At 50.6% G+C, this 21,721-nt stretch overlaps 1 protein-coding gene across 9 annotated transcripts in view; it reads left to right on the top strand.

Annotated features, from left to right (window-relative positions):
- Positions 1 to 21,721, top strand: part of SCMH1 (Scm polycomb group protein homolog 1) — a 67,329-nt gene that overhangs the window by 17,560 nt on the left and 28,048 nt on the right. For 6 of the 9 annotated variants that reach the window (XM_066335312.1, XM_066335315.1, XM_066335310.1 and 3 more), the window contains 6 exons: positions 1,273 to 1,357; positions 4,023 to 4,091; positions 8,241 to 8,311; positions 9,566 to 9,800; positions 12,349 to 12,437; positions 13,011 to 13,254. In XM_066335312.1, the coding sequence (XP_066191409.1) occupies positions 1,333 to 1,357; positions 4,023 to 4,091; positions 8,241 to 8,311; positions 9,566 to 9,800; positions 12,349 to 12,437; positions 13,011 to 13,254 (733 nt within the window). In that variant the 5' untranslated portion in view covers positions 1,273 to 1,332. The remainder of the gene's footprint in view (positions 1 to 1,272; positions 1,358 to 4,022; positions 4,092 to 8,240; positions 8,312 to 9,565; positions 9,801 to 12,348; positions 12,438 to 13,010; positions 13,255 to 21,721) is intronic. The other 3 variants (XM_066335314.1, XM_066335313.1, XM_066335316.1) reach the window with 2 other exon arrangements.

The following is a 21,721-nucleotide window of genomic DNA, read 5'->3' as shown; positions in this document are numbered from 1 at the left end:
CTTTAATATAAATGACTGAAGGAAATGATGAAAAGAAGCTTTAAAAGTTGTAAATAACCTTTCACATGTAGGTTACTTTCTGCTATTGAAAGGGAAACCAACCCTACTCCTTTCACAAGTGTGTACAGACACACACACTATTTAGGAGAGAGGCAATAAGTAACTACTATGCACCTTTTTATTCGGATTAAAAGAAACCAGATTTTTTCCTTTAGTATTTAATATTCCTTCAGTATTTTTCTTCTCAGAGTATTGCTCAGTGTTGCATGTCAAGAGGCTGTAGTTTGTAGAGCTGCTACAAAAAAATTAAACTCTATTTCTCTTACATTTGGAAAAAGCCTGGTTTTGAAAACCCCAAATTCTTGCCAAGTTGAATCTGTAAATAACCCTTTAAGCAGCTACTCAGTGCTGTGTCCTGAGACAGCTTCCTCCTCCTCCTCCTGACTGCCCCACTGTGAACAAAATGGAATTATATTGATACAATTAATCTTTCATTAGTTAGTGGAGTGTCAAAACATGCTATTCCTGGCTTTCCCAAGGGCTTGTTTGTGGCTCAGCCATTCATTTGGGTGTTTTTTGGCAGGGCATGCCAGGGCTTTGTGGGTGCAGCAGGCCCTGCCCTGTGAGAGTGGTTGTGCTGGGGCACTGTACATGTCCAGCACACATCTCCCAAGAGCTCAGATTTTTCAGGAATATTTCTTTATAACAAGAATGCAAATGCCTTTGCTTGTTGGGCACAGTCCAACCAGTTTTCCTCCAACAAGGAAAAAAAAAAATGCAGCAAAACTTGGACATCCGTGGCAGTATTAACAGCAAAAGTATTTCCTGGGTCATTGTCCAATTTCTCATCCTTATTCCCCAGAAACTGCTGTGAGCAATTTGAATTGTAAGTGGCAAGCCTGGGGATTGCTGTGCTGTTTTCCAGAGTTAACATTATGTTTCCATGTGTTTTCTTTCATAAATTCCAGCTCTGCTCCCCTTTTTCAGTGAGGGGGAGCAGCTTCTCCTTCCACACACACGCCCTGGACCTGCAGTAGGGTGAGCACAGAGACAGGCATGTGCTCCTTTTGCTTATTTATGCTGCTCCTGCTGCCATGAATTTGATGTTGTCCTCAAACTGGAGAAAGTCTTGTAGTTTTCAGGGGGTGAAATGAATCGTGTGTGTTCTGTGCAAGCCCATGTGTTTCCCCACACTGTGTGATGAGTTCATGGTGCAGATGACTGTGTGCTCTAGAATGGGGAATTTTCTCATCATTATTTCTTTCGTCCTAGGCATCTTCAGTTCTGTAAGAGCAACCCAGTCCCAGGATCAGGACAGCAGCAGGTGGTAGAATGCGGAAACCAGGCCCTCAGAAAGGTGAGCAGTGATGCTGGGCACAGCCAAGGGCCCTGCAGTGAGCTGATGTGGCCTGGAGGGGCTGGCAGTGGGGCGGGAGCCCAGGGGATGTGGTTGGAAGCCCAAAACAGAGTTGTGTGTTTCTCAGTCAGTGTGCAGAGAGCAGTTCATCCGTCCAGCCCCGTGACAGGAAGAGGAGAGTCCTTTTAGGGCTATCCCTGCAGCTCGTGGGGCACAGTGACGGCAGCGAGGGTGCCCTGCAGAACCCACAGCACCATCTGGCAGAGCTCCCAGCGTGAGGCAAACTGCCTGTGCTGGCACAGGCCTCTCCCCTCTAATGAGGCATGAAACCAGAGACCAGCCTACCTTGTGGAGAGGAAATCTGTCAGGAGGTTACCCTGCCACCGAGTCCCCTCAATGCAGCACGTGCTTCCTGGGTCCTGCATCCCCAACGAAAAGGGGTGAAGCCAAGCAGGCTGCCTGCAGCTGAGCTGCTCTGGCTTCTCGTGCTTAACAAAACTATTGATTTCCTTTAGTGCTGTGCCATGCATGTGCCTTTGACTGGAGTGATCTCATCACATGCGCTCCTGAGGAGGGGGGAAGGGAGAAGCGAGAGGATGGAGCATCCTCCACAGCTCTTTGTTCACATCTGCTCTGCACTCCCAAGGTTTATTGCAGGAGATTTCTATGCTCGATTTCTCTCCTCCCTTTATTTTTTTTTTTTTAATGTCTCCTTTGCTTCTGTCGTGGTTCATCTTACAGCAGCATTATCCTCTTCCTAACACTGCTTGTCCTTTAATGAAGTGAAAATAAATGAAGGAAAGCAGGGAATGGGGAGACCCTGCTGCGAGGCAGCTGGAGGGCTTGGCAATAAAGGAGGCCGGTTGATTAGTCAGCAGCGTGGCTGAGGCCCGGGCTGGCTGGATTCAGCCTCACTCACAGCTTGTTCTCTGTGCTCCTGGAGCCCCCAGCCAGCCTGCCTCTGTGACCTGTGCTCAGAATGCCAGGCTGTGGGCTGCAGAGGCAACACCTGCACCGTGCACATGTGGGTTTCTGTCCTACTTACCTGCTTTTTTAATAATGCATTGAACTTCCTCTGTTTCTTTATTTGTCTGAAAAAAAATTCTTGTTTCTCTCTCTCTCTCTCTACTGCTTTTGTATCCTGCTTAATGAGGATTTTTGCATGTTAAAGGTTAAGAACAAAATGTACCTTCACCTGCAGAGTATGGTGAGAAGCTCCTTTGAGTGCATGGATGCTGTTAAGAGTGGTCCTGCAGCACTGAGGGGAGCCTTTCCCACCCAGGGGGCTCTTTTGCTTCTGACTTAAATACTTTATGTCCTTTATTCTTGCTTTCTTAGGGGGATGGCACAATACTGTGCCTCATGGTAATGCATTTATTAGGAAGGGTGTCCTTCAATCCTTTTCATTCATTTATGTCTCTCCAAGGAGGCTCTTTGTCTGGCCCATGTCTAGTGACGCTGTGACCACACTCCATATGTCCCTCGTGTTCATTTAAGGGATGCTGATCTGGCATCCCTCTGTTGAGCTGGAGGCTGTTGGAGGAAGGGTGGGCATCCCCCACTTCTTGATCTATCACTTTCCAGGGCAATAAAACCTACATGCTGTCCTGTCCATTGTGCTGAAAAGAGCATGTCAAGAAGAGAAGATTGCAAAAATAATGGTCCCAAAGCAATTCCAGTCACGTTGTGACACCCCAGGCCACTTTAGAAGCAGCTCTTAGCCTGCATCTTCCAGCTACATGTCAGAAGGTTTCAAAACTTTTCCTTTCACAGGGAACTACTTTTCATGGGGGAAAGGCACATTTTGTAGGGCCCTACTGAGCTGCTGTCTACAATAGCCCTAAGAATGGTCTGTAAAATAAAGGAACTGGAGTGTAGCAGCACTCCCAGGGTGCCCGGCCTGGCAGCAGCAGGTCGAGGAGCTCAGGGTGAACTCTGCCTTGGCACAGGGATTTTTCATCCCTCCTTTGGGCTGCAGGCTGCTGGAGGCTGGGATGAGCATTCCCCAATTCTTGCTCTATCACTTTGCAGACCTGTCTTGAGAACTTTAATTTTTTTTTGGAGCTCTGAGACCCAAAGCTGTCATAAGCAAAGATAGCTCAGGTGAGCTGCTCTGCTGAGCTGGTGCTGCTTTGCTGTGCTCTCTTCAGAGCTGCAAGGGATGCAAGGAAACCTGGTGGTGTGTGTGGAGAGGGCACTTGTGCAGATTTTCAGAGAAGTCCTCTCCCATCACCACAAAGGGTTGGGGTTGCTTGTGTGGAATCACCTGGAGCTGGTACATAAAGAGCCATTCTGCACCAGAGATTCACATGAGCCATTTTTAGTGGCTGTTAAGTTTGTTACTCTCAAGTCCTTCTTCTCAGAGCTAAAATGATGGAGCTCTAGCAGTTTGCTGTTCTTTGTTATTGCTTGTCACTGAAGGAGAACAGTGGCTGGTGGGAATTAAACAGGGAATGAGGTGCAAATGTAGATGCCTCCTGTCAGGTAGCTGGATGAGCTGTGGGGAGGGAGGGAGCACACCCCAGAGATAGAGGCAAATCATTCATGTTATTTGGGTCATGATAGGGAAGTCACTGCTCTCCTCTGAAGTGCCTGTAAAACAGATAGTGTGGAAGGGTGTATCTGGCTCCTTTCCCTGACACAAATGCTCTGTTTCTTGTCTCAGCCATAGACTGGAAAGATGGTAAAAAGCACAAGTACAGCCGCCCGTCAGAGTCTCCCTCCCAGTACCAAGGTAAGAGAAGTCCCTTCTTCCTCCCAGCTTTTTTTCACCCTCCCTTCTCCCTTTTATGATTTCTAAAGATTTTTTTTGACAAGTGCATGGTGCAGCAGTGAGGATTGGCAATCACCTGCAAGGAACTCTGAACAGCTCATCACTGCTCAAAGCTTGGGGCCCCATCCTTGTGGGATTTGGGCCTGGAGAAGAGAAGGGTCTGAGGACACCATAGAACCTCTTCCAGTGCCTCAAAGGGGCTCCAGGAGAGCTGAAGAGGGACTTTGGACAAGGGTCTGAAGTGACAGGACCATGGGAATGACATCATACAGTCAGACAGCAGGGTTAGAGGGGATATTGAGAAGAAATTCTTCCTTGTTCGGGTGGGGAGGCCCTGGCCCAGAGAAGCTGTGGCTGCCCCTGGAAGTGTCCAAAGTTGGGTTGGACAGAGTTTGGAGTAACCTGGGACAGTGGAAGGTGTCCCTGCCCATGGCAGGCAGTGGAAAGGAATGGGTTTTAAGGTCCCTTCCAGCCCAAACCATTCTGTGATTCTGCACAGTGAGAGGGTAAAAGTGCAGCATTTTTCTGGCACGGAGCACCCTGTAATCCAGGCTGGAAGGATTCTGGCTCAAATCTGCATTGGCACACCTCTGAGGAGAGCAGGACAGACCAGACAGCACCCTGGTGTTTCAGAGCTGTTAGTTTTGACTGGCACATTGTCACATTTTACTGAGCAGTGGGGCTCTTGTTACCGATGGAGCACACGTAGCTGGATTGATGGCTCAGCAGAGTGCCTGGGAAGGGGCAGGGTGGCACAGGCAGGAGCTGTGCCTGTGGGAGAGCTGACCCCTCGGGAGGCCATGCTCACACATCGGAGACTGCCACTGTCACCTTGGATAGACAATGCTCTGCTCATTTTCATACTGAACTGGCTCAAACTGTGCTGCTTTCATGTGCTGCCTTGGTGCTCCTTAGCAGGCACACATATGGGCTGCAGACTTTAATGGGATGCCTTGATCTGGGCAAGGCGCGTTCTCCTTCACAGATGTGACCTGAGACACACATGTATTGTTTCAGTTGGATTGATGACCCCTAGGGAGCCAAAATGCTAATGGAGTCCAAACCAGACTTCAGTTAAAGATATAAACAGAAACTCCATCTTCATTTAAATTCTGGGCAAAGGATCAATGTTAAATGCAACATGAAGAGAATCAAAACATGAGGGTGCAGAGCTGCATTGTTCACAACTACTGCAGTTTGACCCCTTGGGTGCGTGGAGTGTTTCGTTTGGAGTAAATATTTTTGAAGGTTAAGACATCAGAGCCCAACTCTGACTCTCTGTCTGGAAGTAATATCTGCCTTTGGCATGAGCACACGACAAGGAGCTTTCCCAAGGCAAGCACAAGTGACAGACAGTCACCCCAGTGGCATTTCCACAGCCAAGTCACAGGGAGTCACACGAGTTCCCAGTCCTTGGCTTTTGTTTGGCTCACAGATGTAATTGCAAAAACAGGGTGTTTCTCATTTAAGTGTCTTTCTCTCAGTTCTTCCTGTGAAGAAGATCCAGTGTGCTGGAGAGAGGCAGAGAGGGACTTGGGACAAGGGCCTGAAGTTTCCTCTCATGCTAAGGGTGTGGTGGCAGCTTCCAGCTGCAGTCTGCAGTCTCTACCTTGATTTGAGGGTAATCTTGAAACAGAAGTGTAGGTTCTACCTGTGCCATCTGTGTGTAAGGGGATGACTGGTGGTGAACAGAGAGGGAGGGAGGAAAGGCTGAACACTGCTGTATCAGCTCTGTCTTTTATTAGAAGTCTTTCTGCTGCTCCTGCTTTGCTTCGCAAGGTAAATAACCAGAACCATTAGTCACAGGAATCAGAAAATCACAGAACAGCCTGAGCTGGAGGGGACCCACCAGGATGATCCAGTGCCACCCCTGCCCCTGCCCAGACCCCCACCAACCCCAGCCTGTCACCCCTGGTGTCCAAAGGCTCCTGGAGCTCTGGCAGCCTCGGGGCCGTGCCCATTCCCTGGGGAGCCTGGGCAGTGCCCAGCACCTCTGGGGGAAGAACCTTTCCCTGCTCTGCAGCCTGAGCCTGCCCTGGCCCAGCTTCATGCTGTTCCCTCAGGTCCTAGAGAAGCTGCAGTTCTAGTGCTGTGTGTGTCTTTATACAGTGGTTGAATCCCAGCAGGCTTTAGAATTAATCTCAAATAAGTTCCATGTCCAAACGCTATTTTTAGAGGCCTGCAGCTGTCTCAGAAATTCTCTGCTCCCACTGGGGTTGTGCAGCATGGATCTCTGCTGTGGGGTGAGCTGCTGCAGGGAGCAGCATGGCCTGGCTTGCTGTGGAGGGAGTGAAAAGTGGAAAGATTAAAACCATGACAACTTTTAAGGGTGATGGATCGAGACCAGCTGAGGGGAGGCTTTGGGTTTTTTTAATAAGATTGTCAAGCACAGCTGATCCTGTTCAAGCTTCTGTCTCAGGGCCTGGGGCTAAGACTGGCACTGCTGACCCAGTACTGTCACCTGGGCACCTCTGAAGGGCCACCCTGGTCTGAGATGAGCCCTGTTCAGCTGCCAGAGTTAAGGAGTGAGATGCACAAGGCATTTCCTGGCCAGGAGTGCTTGGCTTTGCTTTGCCTGGGTGTTTACTCCACATTATTCATACAAAGAGTTTCATTGACAGAACCAAATATAAAATTGTATCTTCAATTAAAGCAAAAGGATTTTGGTTTTGTGAGAGCACCATTGCAGTAACTCACTGAATTTCTTCATTCACTCAGTGTGAGACTGTGGCTGAAAGGAAAATATGTGCCAGTGGATGGAGCTGAGTACTCAGGGGCATGGAGACTGCTGTCAGTCTGGAAACAGCCATACTCAGCCAGTGTGGCAATGAAACTGTATTTTTTCTGTTCATTTTCCCCATTTTTAACAGTGTGCTAGTCATCTGCATGGGAGGTGGTGAGACAGCAGCGTTCCTTGCATTTATTTGAAGCTTGTAGATTATGAAAGCTCCTCTGTGCACGAGGCAGCACTGAAGCAATGTGTGCTGACCTTACTGCCTCAATTTTCAGAGGTGTGGTGTGTGCTGCAGTAGCTAAAATGGCTCTTAATGTAGCTTTTGTTTTGAAAATAGACTGATTAAGAACTTGCCGTGACTCGGGGAAGCAGTGGCTGACTTTAATTGTGCTGCCACCAATGCTCTTGAAATGCCTTGAAAACAGTGGTCTCCCGGGAGCTGCTTGGATGAATACAAGTGAATGTCATGCTGGAAGGTTCCTCTCCCAGCTGCTCGGTTTAAATGGCAGAAGTCATGATTTGCTCGGATCACAGGAGCTTTTAATTCCTCATTTAATAACAGGTTTCCCTGGGTGGCATACTGCTTTTACCCTTCCTGCTGTACATGAGGAAGGTGCAGGCAAGGATGAAATGAGCTTCCCCTGGCAGCAGCACTTGGTGGAAGGGGGTTTGATGTCAGGTGTGAGGTAGTGAGCTCAGTAAATCCCTGTTTGGAAGATTCCTGCTCCCATCTCACCTTTCCTGTGGACTTCATGGCACTTCAGGAAATTAATTGCTGACCTGGCCACTTATTGCTGGGGTTGGGCTGATCCCTAGCCATGGGGTGGGCTGTGTGTGTGCTGGACCAGGGGGACAATCCAGTCACCACAAAGCAGGTTCCTGTTCTAAATCCATGATTTAGAATCATGGGATCACAGAATGGCTTGGATTGGAAATGACCTTAAAGATAATCTCATTCCAACCCCCAAGCTGTGCTGCTCGTAGCCCACGGTGACTGTTTGCAATTCCCAGACTGAGTGATGTGTTTAATGAATGGTTTTTAAGGGACAGTTGTCTGGAAGCCTCCACAGACTCCCATCTGTGCTGGGTGTTTTCCATTAAGTTGTAGGTTGTTATCCTGACTCTGTGCAGCCCCTTCCCGGCAGTGCTGAGGCGGGAGGATGCCGAAGGCAGCGCTGTGCTTTGTTCTGCCTGTCAGTTACAGTTGTAAATCTTCCGTGCTCACAAGCATCGGAGGTTCTTGGTGAAAACATGCTGCCTGTGAGCACCTCCTCTGTGAGAAGTGCAGAATTGCTGGCTTAGGAGTCTGCCCAGTTCTTTTGCTGAGAATTTTACTCATCCGTTCCTATATGAATCCTTCTGTTTTTACTTCTCAGGCCATTTCACCTGGGAGAAGTACCTGAAAGAGACATGTGCCATCCCAGCTCCTGCCCATTGTTTCAAGCAGGTAAGAGGGTGAATACAAGAGAAGTCAAGGGCTGTGGTTCACTGGGGACCCCAGAGTTCTGTGCCTGGGATAGGCCCCTGGTTTGGGAGGAAGATACTTAAGGATATTGGAGACTTAACAGAAATGCAAGTGCTGAAGCAAAGATTAAAAAGATACATTTAGAGTAGCACTAATTTTCCTGTCAGATGTGAGTGTTGGGAACACAAGTATGCTGTTACTCTGTCAAGCATGGGCCTTGGGAGGAAATGTCCTGGGTAGGCTGGGATCTAGCTTTTGGTGGATCCTGCTCAGTCAGGAGATTTTCAGCAGAATTTACCCAATTGTTTTGATAGAATAGCAGCCCTTGGGCAGCAGATACTGAGCCCAGAGGTGCTTGTGCTGGGTACAGGAGGTGCAGGAGTGAATCAGTGTGGGACACCTGGGCCCAGGCAGAGGAGAGCATGAGTGTCTGTGTGGGTCTGGGATTGGCTGGGTCAGTCTTCCCAGGAGAGGGTTAATCCCCTGTGCTGAGCACTGGTGAGGCTGCACCTCAGATCCTGGGATCATTTTGGGCCCCTCACATCAAGGGGCTTGGAGCATGTCCAGATCAGGGAATGGAGCTGGGGAAGGGAATGGAGCTCCAGAAGTGGCTGAGGGAGCTGAGAAAGGAGCTCTGCCTGGAGAAAAGGAGGCTCAGGGGGGACCTTGTGGCTGTGCACAACTCCCTGACAGGAGGGGACAGCCGGGGGGGTCAGGCTCTACTCTCAGGGAACAAGGGACAGGATAAGCAGAAACAGCTTCAACTTGCGTCAGGGGAGGGTTAGGTTGTGTATCAGGAAAATTTCTTCACTGAAAGGGTGACCAGGCCAAGGAAATGCCTGTCCAGAGCACTGGTGGAGACTCCATCCCTGCAAGTGTTCAAAAAACCTGTAGTTGTGGTGCTTAGGGGTAATGGGTTACTGGTGGGCTTGGCAGTACTGTGGGAACAGCTGGAGTCAATGATCTTAGAGGTGTTTTCCAGCATGAATGATTCTGGGATTCCAATAGAACAGGCTTTAGCTGCCTAGATGATGCAGGATGTAAGGATGGGGGTCTGTTACAGACCTGCCAGGGCTGGCTGGGTTCTCTGTGGTGCCTGTTCTGTGCTGTGCCTGGAGGAGCCATCAGCCTTCAGCAGACTCCATTCGGCTGCTCCTAGTGCTGGAGCTTTGTGCCTGAGCTGCTGCAGGCATTGGCAATCCTGGCTCTGACTGGCCCCTGTTCCACTCTTTTCAGTCCTACACTCCACCTGCAAACGAGTTCAAGATCAGTATGAAGCTGGAGGCCCAGGACCCCCGGAACACCACGTCCACGTGCATCGCCACCGTGGTGGGGCTGACGGGCGCCCGCCTGCGCCTGCGCCTCGACGGCAGCGACAACAAGAACGACTTCTGGAGGCTGGTGGACTCTGCTGAGATCCAGCCCATTGGGAACTGTGAGAAGAATGGAGGCATGCTGCAGCCTCCACTGGGTGAGCTGGCCAGCAAGGGTCAAATTGATGGTGGGGAAAGCTCGGGGGTTTTTATAGATCTGTGCTTGGGACAGAGGCCCATTGGTCTGCCCCTGCCTTCTCCAGAGTAGACATAAGATACATGAACCACACCAGGTCTGTATTTCCACACAGACACATGGACAGGGAGATCCTTTACACTGTAGATCAAAGAGGTCTCTGCACCAAGGTGAGCTGCTTGCCCTGGTTGCAGCTCAAGTTCTGGATTGTTGATCAGAGAAGTTGTGGCTGTCCCATCCCTCAAAGTGTTCAAGCCCAGATTGGACAGGGCTTGGAATAACCTGGGATAGAGGAAGGTGACTGGTCCATGGCAGAGGAGTGAAACTGCTTGATCTTTAAGGTCCCTTCCAACCCAACCTACCTTGTGATTCTAGGATTCTATACCAGGTTACCTGGACGAGAAACATAGTGTCTGAAAAGGTTCACAGTGACTAAAGTCCTGTCACATGTGAAGGGATACTTGAAATAGTTCATATTTATTTAATTTTAGTTGGCTACAATGTTATAAACAGCCTGGACAGTCTAACACTTCTTCCAGTCTTCTGTTAAACACACACTTCCCTTTTTCTTTGATGCTGGCCCAGTGACGAACTGATTTGCTGATTCTTCCCTTCAAAATTAACCTGCTTTTGTGTTATGCTGCCCAACAATCCTAGTGTCTTCATAAATCTCTCTCTCAATTAGCATATCCCCAAATAATATCTCCAAGGCCAGGCTGGACAGGGCTTAGAACAACCTGGTCTAGTGGAAGATCTGCCTGCCCACGGCAGTGGTTGAGATGAGCTTTGAAGTCCCTTCCAGCCCAAAGCACTCAGTGTTTCTGCTGCCCATGTCTCCCGAAGGCCTGTCCCGGCTGCGGTGCCGAGGCCGGGCGTGGCCAGCAGAGGGCACGAAGCGCAGGTAAAACGGCCCTGGCAGTGCCGGGAACAGGTCCGGGAGTGCTGCTCCCTGTGCCCGGCTCTACTTAACCTACTTAACCCTGTGCCAGAGAAGAGAGCACGGTGATGTGAGATATTAGGAAAAAATTCTTCCCTGTGAGGATGGTGAGGCACTGGCACAGGTTGCCCAGAGGAGTTGTGGCAGCCCCATCCCTGGGAGTGTTCAGGGCCAGGTTGGATGGGGCTTGGAGCAGCCTGGGAGAGTGGAAGGTGTCCTTGCCCATGGCAGGGTGTGGAACTGGATGATTTCATACCCAGCATGAAGGCAGGTAACTGAGCTAGTGCTGCAGTTGTGCTTCCTGCCTGCAGAGTTCAAGGGCCTAGAAAACCCAGCAAAGATTTTCTGTTTCCTATCATATTTTCCATGTGCACACATCTGCTGCTGCTCTTTCTTTACACAGATAATTCCAGTGACAGCAGCCAGGGCACAGCTGGAGCTGGGCCAGGGCAGGCTCAGGCTGCAGAGCAGGGAAAGGTTCTTCCCCCAGAGGTGCTGGGCACTGCCCAGGCTCCCAAGGGAATGGGCACGGCCCCGAGGCTGCCAGAGCTCCAGGAGCCTTTGGACACCAGGGATGACAGGCTGGGGTTGGTGGGGGTCTGGGCAGGGACAAGGGTGGCACTGGATCATCCTGGTGGGTCCCTTCCAGCTCAGGATATTTTATGATTCACATAAAACATTTTCTTTGCCACTCTGAGAGCTGAGCTCTCCCATCCCCTGCAGTTGTGGCTGCTTGGGTTGGTTTCCAAGCTGATCTGACAGAGCTCAGGGCTGGCAGGGTGACCTGTGCTGAGCACTGCAACCTTGGCAAAGTTTGCCATGTTCTTGCTACAACAGGTCCAGTGCCAGGATTACATTCAAAACCCCTCAAACACAGACCAAACACACTTGAGCAGCAGAAATTCCCTATGTAGGAAGGTGCATGTTTAGCAAAGAAGATATTTTGTGATACCCAGAGCCTTCTGCTGTTGTATAGTCATAGTCAGTGCCGCATGCTTCAGAGCATGTGAAACTGCTTTTTTTCTTCCCATCAGCCCTCTCCTGTTATTTTTCCACTTTTTTCACAGCAGGTGTTGAGCCAAAACCTGACATCCTTCCCTATAATGGTTAAATCTGTTTCCCAGCCGAGTCACAGCCTCTGTTTCTTCAGATTAGCTTGCGTGCAGCTCTCACTGGAGGTGAAGGAGGCCACCCAGAAGCTGTGATTCCCTGTTCAGGCAGGAATTCCATAGCCTGAGTGTGCACTTGCTGATTCATGTCTCCCCTGCAGCAGGATCACTGGAGCTGGCAGCACTGATGCTGCACAAAGTGCTCTGCCTGGATGGTCAGTGGGTCAATGGGATTGTTAGGATAAGTGGATATTGCAGTCAGACAGCTGTTTCCAGATGTTTCTTTTCAATAACACAAATGCTTTGCATGCAGAATATCTGGATAAAGTCCCACCTGACTCCAGCTTGGGAGGAGGGTGGTATGAGATCACAATTGTGTGAGTTCCCATTAAAGCAGGCATGTGCTGCCAGATCCATCAACCCCCACAGTCTAAAAGTCTCCATCTCTGCTTCCCTCCCCTCAGGCTTCCGGCTGAATGCCTCCTCCTGGCCCATGTTCCTTCTGAAGACTCTGAATGGAGCAGAGATGGCTCCTGTCCGGATTTTTCACAAGGTATTTCACTGTTTGTGCAGTGACCCTTCTGGCAGTGGTCCCTTCACTGCAGAGCACCAGACTCAGAGCTGGTGTTTCGTAAGAGATGTGCTGCTCCCGTAGGAGGTGACATTGCACAGCTCTGCCTCGGGGCTGCTCTAGGACAGACCTGTGTCCTCTCCAGCTGTGTCACAGCAATGTCAAGATGTAGCCAGAAGTCTGCCAAGGAAGTGCCTTGGGCTTCAGCACTAGAGCTTGAGGCAGGAACTGGTTTTCCACTGGGGCTGCAGGTGCTGCTCAAAGTGAGGAATGCAAGGTGGGAACGTCAGCACAGCCCTGAAATGTCCCACTCCCTGGGTTTGGTTCAGCAGCCAGCCAAAGGCAGAGCAGTGAGTAGTGAATTTTGCTGCCTCTTGATTAAAGGGCAGTGGCTGTGTATCCCAGCCAGTGTGTGCACACCTATTGGGGTTCAAATCCAGCCCACTGACTCCCTTCAGCTGCTTGTGGAGGTGAGTTTGCTGGAGAGGGCACAGCCCTGGTGTAGGGAGGCGCTGCCATACCCCCTTTGAGCATATATTCCACTTCTTCTTGTAGGAACCACCATCTCCTTCCCAAAACTTCTTCAAGACAGGTATGAAGCTGGAGGCAGTGGACAGGAAGAACCCTCACTTCATCTGCCCGGCCACCATTGGGGAGGTGAGAGGTTCTGAGGTCCTGATAACATTTGATGGCTGGAGAGGTGCCTTCGATTACTGGTGCCGATATGATTCCCGGGACATCTTTCCCGTAGGCTGGTGTTCGCTGACTGGAGATAATCTGCAGCCCCCTGGTACAAAAGGTAAGGCCCACGTTGTTGCTTAGCTGTCTTTCTCCTCCACTCAGCTCTCAAAGAGCAACAAAGCAGGCAGAGACTGGCAGCAAGGACACCTGGGTGCCCTGTCTGGTTTTTGTGCTGCTTCACGCGTGGTAAAGGTACAGGTGATCAGACCTAAAGCACTGAAAACAGCCTGGCACCAGCTGCTGAGGAGCAGCTATCCATAGAGATGGCCAGGGTGATGGCTCTGGTGGGGGATGGTGCTGTACAACATTGCTGAGGTCTGCTCCTCTCCAGGAATTTTCCTTGAAGTTTTTCCTGCGCCTTTGAACCACATTTTCCTATGCAGTTTTTCTCAGGGGGCCTGAAATAAGGAGAACTATGAAGCTGCAGGACTGCGCCTCTTTGTACTTTGGACAGTTTTCTTGGTCTGCCTTTGCTGGGAACATGGACAAAGCAGGTTGGACCTGCCTTGTTCCTACTAGGGCTGTGATTGTTGTGTAGGAGCAGTGCTGGGGAACTTGCTGCCTTGCAAAGGCCTGAGCAGTGGCTGATTTGATTCTCAGACATCTCATGCTTTCTGACATCACAGTTGTGTTTGGGCTCAGGGGGGCTGTCACTGTCCCCAAACACATCCCTTTGGCATTTGCTGGCTGGTAAGCCCTGCATGTGTTTGTCAATGAAATGAGGGGCAGGAGAACAATCTCTCTGCCAGAGCTGGAGGATTGCTTAGGAAAGGTATTTCTCTGACAAGAGCGTTCCTTTTGGAAGTCCTGGGTCAGCTCATGCTGCCTTGTCAGGCTGGTGCTGCCCTGTGTCCCTGACAGGGGCCAGGTCTGTGCTCAGGGCTACAGGACTGGTCTCAGTGGATTGCCTGAGGTTATCTCACATGACCTCTGTGCAAGCTGAGCTTTGGGCTCCCGTTGGCTGAAGATGATTCCTCTTTATCTTGGATTTCTACATTTTGCCTTGATGTTCCCCGGCTCTCCCTCTCTTGCTGGTTTTATGTGTCTCACCTGCTGCTGCCCTGCAGGCTCTGCAGAGCACTGGGGCCCTCAACCAGTGGTGCCCTGAGTCAGGCATCTCACCAGGCATCTCCAGGGTGCCTCTCAGGTGCTGCACGAGTGGCTCAAGACATGTTTGTGTTTGGTGGGAGCTTTCCTGGCAGTAACCTGGGGGTGGAAGGTTTCAGGAGCAGGGTGGAATCTGCCTTCTCAGGAGAAGTGGGAGCCTCTGTCTGACCCTCAGCCCCAGCACAGGCAGCTCTGTTCCTCCCCAGCCTCCTCTTGCCAGAGGCTGAAGCTGTGAGTGAGCAGAGCCCAGTCAATTATCCAGAAACAACACCCCATTGTGCCATCCTGGGAAACTTGTGCTTCCCCCTTGGCTGTGATGGCTTCCCCCTTTCCCATCGGCTCCATGTGCACTTCCTGCTCATGTACAAAAATAGTGACCCCCTAAAAATCACATCTCCCCACTCACAGGCAGAGGCAGCCCTCACTCTCAGGCAGATTTCTGCTCTCTTTGTCCTTTTTTTTCAACTCTTGGGACAAGAGCAGAGTTTGGCAGGGGTTAGATGAACCATGCAAAAATGCCAGGGAGTTGAGATCAGCCTTGTCTTTGTGGTTTTACTTCTTCCTCTTGTGAGTGTCTGCTCCCTTTCCTGTCCAAGAATTTCTGACTTACACTTTGTGGGATTAAACCAAAAGAACAGAGTACTGGGAATGAAATTTCTCTAGTGAAATTCCTCCTGTGTTTCCTCACTCCTCAGCCCTGCTGTGGTGGAGGGTTGAGCATGGTCCTCCCAGACCTGAGAGTGCTGCTCTTTGGCAGGGTTGAAGGATGCATCACCACAGAGGAATTGCCCTTTCCTTGAGCTCCAGTAAACCTTCTCCATGTGCCAGCCTGGAGCCTGCAGGACTGTGTGGTGGGGTTGGGCAGTTTCCCTTTCCTGGTGGGAATTCCTCTTAAAGAGAACTGGAGAGACATGCAGGCAGTCAAGTGCCACTGTGGTAGTACTGGTGTGTGCTCGTATACTGGACTGACTGGTGAGGCTCTTGTGGAAGTTGGGAAATCCTGTGAAGAGTTAACTCTCTGGAAGCTGAGGAATCCTGGGAAGAGTTAACTCCATGGAGAATGAGTAACCCGTGGCTTCCTGGGGCTGGGCATAAAGAGGCCTCCTGGAATGAACTCATATTCGTGGGAAGCAGAACTTCAAAGAGGGCAGGCATGTTTATTTAATGCTGGTAACTCCATTCAGCTCTGATCTGTCTGTGCTGCTGCCTGCCAGCAGAGGTGGAGGAGTGCAGGGCTTCTCCCAGGCATGGTGCTTCTCCATCCCCAGGGTCTCCCACCCCCAGCAGTGTTTGCTTAGCTGGAGTGGCTGGGCAGGGAGCTGGTGGAGCTGGGGCCCAGCCAGCCACTCCAGGGAGCTTTCATTAGGGAATGTGTGTGTGTTAAAGAAGGAAAGGGAGGTCAAACAGCGAGGAGGAGCAGCCTGCATGCCTGCTTGGTAATTCCATTGCTGGATGTGCTGCAGCCTGCTAGGAGACCTCTGTGGCCAGATGGCTGTGGGCTCCTGGGCATCTCCTGGTGCTCCTCTCTGGATGCTGCACACCTCGGAGCTGGGGGATCCAAACCAGCACAGCACATGGGGAAATGTAGCTCTGGGAGTGCCTATGCTTGTGGTGGGTCCTGGTCCTCTCTGCATGTCAGCCATGGGCCAGGGATGGATGTTGGCTCTGCTCTCTCTGTGGGAGAGTTCATCCTGTGCATCCACAGCTTCTCCACCTCAGCCTGGCAGCTGCTGGGGGAAGCAAGGTCCAGTGGCTGTCCCAAAGGAGGGGGATCTCTGTTCAAACTTCCCTCAGCATCCCACCCACTCCAGTGGGGTGCTCCCAGGGTTGTCCATTGGCCAGGAATCCCAGCTCCACTCCTCATCTGTGGTGTACAGCACTTTATGTGTCTTTTCATGCCTCTTATGCATGTACTTTTTTACCCTTAAATACATACCTGGGCTTTTAGGAATATAAGGTGAAGTGGACTTTCTGTTCAATTGAGTGCTGGCTTGGAGCTCTGCTCAGAGGGTATAGACTCAGAGAACTTCCTGGGCTGGAAGGGATCCTCAAGGATCATCAAGTCCAGCTCCTGGCCCAGCCCAGGACAACCACAATCAAAGCTGAACAGCCTCTAAACAGCCTCTACTGTTCTTTCTCAAATGTTTTCTCCAGGTACCTCCTGGATCATCCCTCAGAAGTCAGAACAATGGTAGTCTGGCTTGGCTGCTGCATTTCCCTTGCTCAGGACTCGTGGGGTCACTTTAGTTTCAGAAATTAAGGGGGTTTAACTGTTCCTGGAAGTGCTGCTGGCATGATTGCTCTTACTGAGTCCAGCACTCATCCTAGAGAAGTACTGACTGAGAAATATTTATCTGTCACAGCACATAGACATAAACCAGCTGAATTAAGGTGGCATCAAACCCAAACCTGGGGTCAGAGTTTCACAATGAGGGCAAAACAGAGAAGAACGGTGTCTCCCCATCTTTAGATACTTCAGCACACAAAAATCAAGGCCAGAGCACACCGTGTGCATGTTGCTAACAACAGAAAACCCTGAAGGTGTGTTGGGTGGGGAAGGAGTTACCCACACCTGTCAGGTGTGTCTGCTTTCCAGTTGGATAGTGATCCAGGTACAGTGCAAGAGGTGGCAGATGTTCCTCAAGCCAAGAACTTCAAGGTTTAGGAGTGCCTGAGTCTGTGCACTGTAGCAATGGTTGGTAGAAGTGTAATGTGGGAGGAAAGCAGAGATTGAAGGAGGGAAAGGTGCGTGTCAGGTGTGGTGGGTTGTCCCAGGGGACAGCTGAGCCCCACAGCCACTCACTCCCACAGTGGGATGGGAGAGAGATTCTTAAGGGCAAAAGGGTGAAAACTATTGGAGGTACAGAGAGTTTCACAGGTAGACAAAAGCTGCAGGTGCACGGCCAAGGCAGACAGTCACTGCTCCCCAGCACAGGCAGGTGCTCAGCATCCCTAGGAGAGCTGGCTCCATCCCAGGGGACAGGGACTGGGATGACAAACAGCATCACTCCATTCCCACTTATCCCTCCTTCCCCAGCTCTCCAAGGTGAGCATAGAGCTGGACAGTCTGGGATATCTCTGGGGCAGTGGGGTCTCAGCTGTGCCCCCCAGCCCAGTGTCAGCCATGGGAACAGAGCAGAGCTGGGCTCTGTGCAGTCCCAGTTCAGCCCAGCTGAACCACAGTGTGCTGTCAGCCCTGCCTTGGGCACAAATCCCAGCACAGTCACTGCAGGTAGTGAACTCCAGCCCAGCCAAACCCACTGCTTTGAAAAAACTTTTGCATGAATTTTATTTTTTCTAGCTATCCTGCTTTTTGGGATGCCTGTGGGCTCTTAGGACAGGTCACTGCCATAAGTGGAGAGTGGATTTTGGGAAGCTGCTTTGTCTGTCCCCATTATAAGTAGCATAGAAAATCAATATTTGGAATCAACCCAAAGAATAAGGGTGGTTGTTTAGTTACCTTAAATCATGGCTGGGGAGAAAGAGAGAGGGAGATGCACACAGAAATGGAGGTGCTGCTGCTGAGCTTCAGGGAAGCAAAGAGGGAAATAACAGTGGGGAAAATCGATGAGAAAAAAGAAGAAACAGGTAAGAGGCTGGTTAATGATTGTCGTTTCTGGGGCCACCTGCCCTCAGCAGGGAGGTGGGAAGAGGGAAATCCCCCTCAGCCAAGGCATGGTTCTGTGGGGAGATGTATCTGCCTCTGTAATTCATGGGAAATTTGGGAGTTCACAGCCAATCACAGATTGGAGGAAAGTTCGGTTCTTTGTAGTCAGGGAAGCACGTGCTGGAAGAGGATCTGTGGGAAGTTATTTTCCTTTCTGAAGTGGTTTGTGGGATGGAGAACTGTGAGCCCCTGGGGGAGGAGCAACTAAAGCAGAGTCTCCTCAGGTACCTGTGCACGGAGGCTTCATGCTCTGAGCCCTTCAGCTGAGGAGGTGATGACTGAGGGGTCTGTCTCTGCCAGGTAAAGGCACATGGGCTGGCAGAAGGGCCTGGGCAGGTGGGATGGGGCTTTCTGCCTGAGTGTGTGATTGGGCTCAGGCATCTGAGAATATCCACAGAATCTCTGTCTGCACAGGAAAAGGCTCTTACTTAAACACCAGCTTTAAATTTTGGAGAAATGCAGGCATTTTTCTAGGGTTTGTGCCACAGTATCAAGAGCTTTACTTTAGCTGGGGTTTGGTTCAAAAAGTGTGAGACCTTTACAGGACCCTCCTACAGCTGAGTGCCAGTGGGTGTGTGCAGAGTCCCAACAGTGCTGCTGCTGGGAGGTGCTGTGGCAGTGACAGTCTTCTTGGCTTCTTAAAAAAACAGCTCATTTTCTCCATCCTGAGGAATCTGGATTTAATCCACACCTGTGAAAGGACCTTGCCCACACACCTGTTTCTCTGTAACAGTGTAAGTTTGCTCCCATATTCCGTGTGTTACTACTGGAGGGAAGTACTGTCACCTTGGGCACAAGGAAGCAGGGACACACCTGCCCAGGGACACAGGTAAAGCCCTCAATATCTGTATCTCAGAAGGTCCCTGTGCTGTTCCTCCCTTTGGGCTGTGCCCTGGCTGATGCTGAGTTGCTCTGGAGTTCCTGATGTGTTTGTCACTCCATTTTCCACCCTTCTGCATGCTCTGTGACACACAGAGCGGTGACTCTGTGCTGTGGGAGAGGGACAGCACTGAAAGCGTTAACGTTGGGCAGGCAGAGCTGGAAGCTGCTCCAGCTCTGGAATTTGGAGGACTGGAATTGGTGCCTTGGCAGGTGCCCAGCTGGCAGAGAGCCCCAAGCCCAGCCAGGCAGGGCAGAGCTAACACTGAGCTCATCCTCTGCCACTGTGCCAGGGCTGGTGAGAGCTGCTGAGGGCACTGGGGACACTGCTCAGGTCTGTGTGGGCTCTCAGACCCTGCTCCCTCTGCCTGGGCTCACCTGCTGCTTCCTCTGCTTGCAGAGCAAGCAAATGTCAATAGTTTTGGATAGTTACCATGGGGATAGGCTGAAGAGGAGCTCCATCCACCCTGGGCTCACAGCTCTGTGTTACCCTGGGACCAGAGCTGCCTGTGGTGGCTGCTGCAGTGACTCCAGGGGGTTACAAGATGCTGACCCTGGATAGAAAGTTCATGAAGTTCTTTGTTTCTCACCACCGTTGCTGTCATGCGATTTGTTGTTTAACTGCTTAATCTCCTCAAAGGAATATGGTGATCAGCTGCCAGGTTTCCTGCCCAGGGGCAAAGGTAATGTGTATTTTATTATTTTATTTTGGATATTGGCTGGTTTCTCTTCCTTCTTCAGGGTGAGAACATAGTGGTGGGAAGAGGAGCCTCATCAGGAGTAGTTGACAGGGTAACACTCAGGTGAGCCCCTGCTTGGAGGAGATGGGAAAATATTAATTACTATCTCTTCAGGACTGAGCTGGGATGTGCAGCTCACACATTAAGCTGGGTGACACTGGTTTGTGCTGGCATGGCAGGTTTGGGGACCACACAGGTGCACCAACAGCAGGAGGAAGGAGTTCAGGTTTTTATCCATGAGTGTATCACACAAGCAGCCCTGGAAGCTGGGTGGTGCTGCCTTGGGATCTTGGAAGATCCCAAGAAAAATCTCTTGAGCTGTTTGGAGCACAAAGCCAAGGCTCCTAGCAGTGGCCCTGGCTCAGCCTGGATGTGTGTCCTGGAATACCTGTGGGGTTTGGAGGTTTGGGGCTTGGATAAGGGAGCCCAGCACTGCAGGAGGCACTGGGGTGCTGCCAGTGCCTGTGGCTCAGCAAACAACAAATCTGTGGCTCAGTGAGAGCCATGGCATGTCAGAGACCTGAGGTTACTGAGTGATGTCTTGAGGCTGGCAGGAGCATCTGAGATGAGGATCTGACCTGGAAAAAGCGGTTTCCTCTGGTCTCCAGCCTGTCCTTACTCTCAGTGTCTAGACCTTCCTCTCAGCTTGACTTTTCCTCATGTTTTATTTTGAAATATTTTGTACCCAAGAGAATCTGGGTTTTGCTCAGGATGTTTCCTTCCCTTTTCCATGGTACTTCCTGGCCCAGAACAGAGTTTAAATATCTCAGGGTGTTACTGAGTCTTGGCAAGAGGTTTCAGCAGGACCCTGCTGTTGGAAACTACTTCTCTTTGGTTGAACAAATCACTTTGTTTCTGCAGGATCCCTGACCAGTAACAACACTCCTGTTCACTGGGACATGGTGCAGGGTGGAAGTCTGAGTGCTTTCAGGATGGAATTGGACAACCTCAAGGAAGAAGAGTATTTCAGAGCTGTTGTTTATGGGAGTCTAAAAGTGCCTGACTCGGGATGTCCTGAGCTGCTGATTGCAGGCAGGGCTGGTGGGCTCAACTGGAAGCTGAGTGAAGTCAGCTTAAAGTATGCCCAGGGTGACAGTTTGTGTAGGACAACCAGAGGGAGAGCAGAATTTCCCATCAGGATAAAAGGGTTTATACACTCAGTTCTAGAGATCTTCAAGGATTTCACGCTCCACTCCTGGTTTCTGCTTGGCAGCATATTCCAGCCTTGGTGACAGGAGCTTGGTCCCTTGTAGGGGTCCTGCTTCTGATGTGGGCAACTGCTGGAGGAGCAAATGCCCGACCAGTCTCCTTTCACACAGGTCTGTAAAGGCTGCACGTGGTGACTCTCCAGTCCCTTCAGGTTAGAAGGGACCTTAAAGCCCCTCTGGTTCCACCCCCTGCCATGGACAGAGACACCTTCCACTATCCCAGGGTGCTCCAAGACCCACCCAACCTGGCCTTGGACACTTCCAGGGGTGGGGCAGTCATGGTGGTTGTGATGGTTGATGGGCAGGGTGTGATCAGAGCAAGGTAGGTGCATATGGGGGAAACAGCCCAATTTTGGGATTTGGGATTTTTGGCAGTGACTCTATGGAAGCAGGAACATTACATCATCTTTTCATGACCTGCTGGGGAGTTTCTTCAGTTTTTTGTTTCCTCCTCATTTTTTTGGAGAGGGGAAATAAATGCTTTTGATCCCAGCTCTGGCTCTGGCTTTGGGGAAGAGACCTAAGTTGCCCGGGTGCATTTTTTATGGAATCCAGGAGTTCCATCTGGAACACTTAGGATGTGTTACAGAGATCAGACCTTTTGCACCCTGTCATTGTTCTTCTCTTGATCTTTTTGTAACTTCTGAGCTTTAAAAAATAACAGAAGCTGGAACAAACCACACCCACCTAGCACTCTCCCCATTGTTTGAGCACTGATAAGTTGAAGGCGTTCTGCTAATATTTAACCTGGAAGCCAAAGCTAAAAAAAGAGCTTCAGAGAGGATCAGAACAAGCAGAAACCCCAGGAACTGCCCTGAATAACCTGAATAGGGCAGGACTACAGAACCATTCTCAGTGTGGGGTTTTGGAAACCCCCTGGCAGTTACCTCCCAGGGGCAGAAGATGTGATCAGTGTGACTGTAA

This window comes from Sylvia atricapilla, chromosome 24, assembly GCF_009819655.1.
Source record: "Sylvia atricapilla isolate bSylAtr1 chromosome 24, bSylAtr1.pri, whole genome shotgun sequence".
In the NCBI taxonomy this organism is placed as follows: Eukaryota; Metazoa; Chordata; class Aves; order Passeriformes; family Sylviidae; genus Sylvia; species Sylvia atricapilla.
This window is presented reverse-complemented; position numbering and strand designations above follow the sequence as displayed.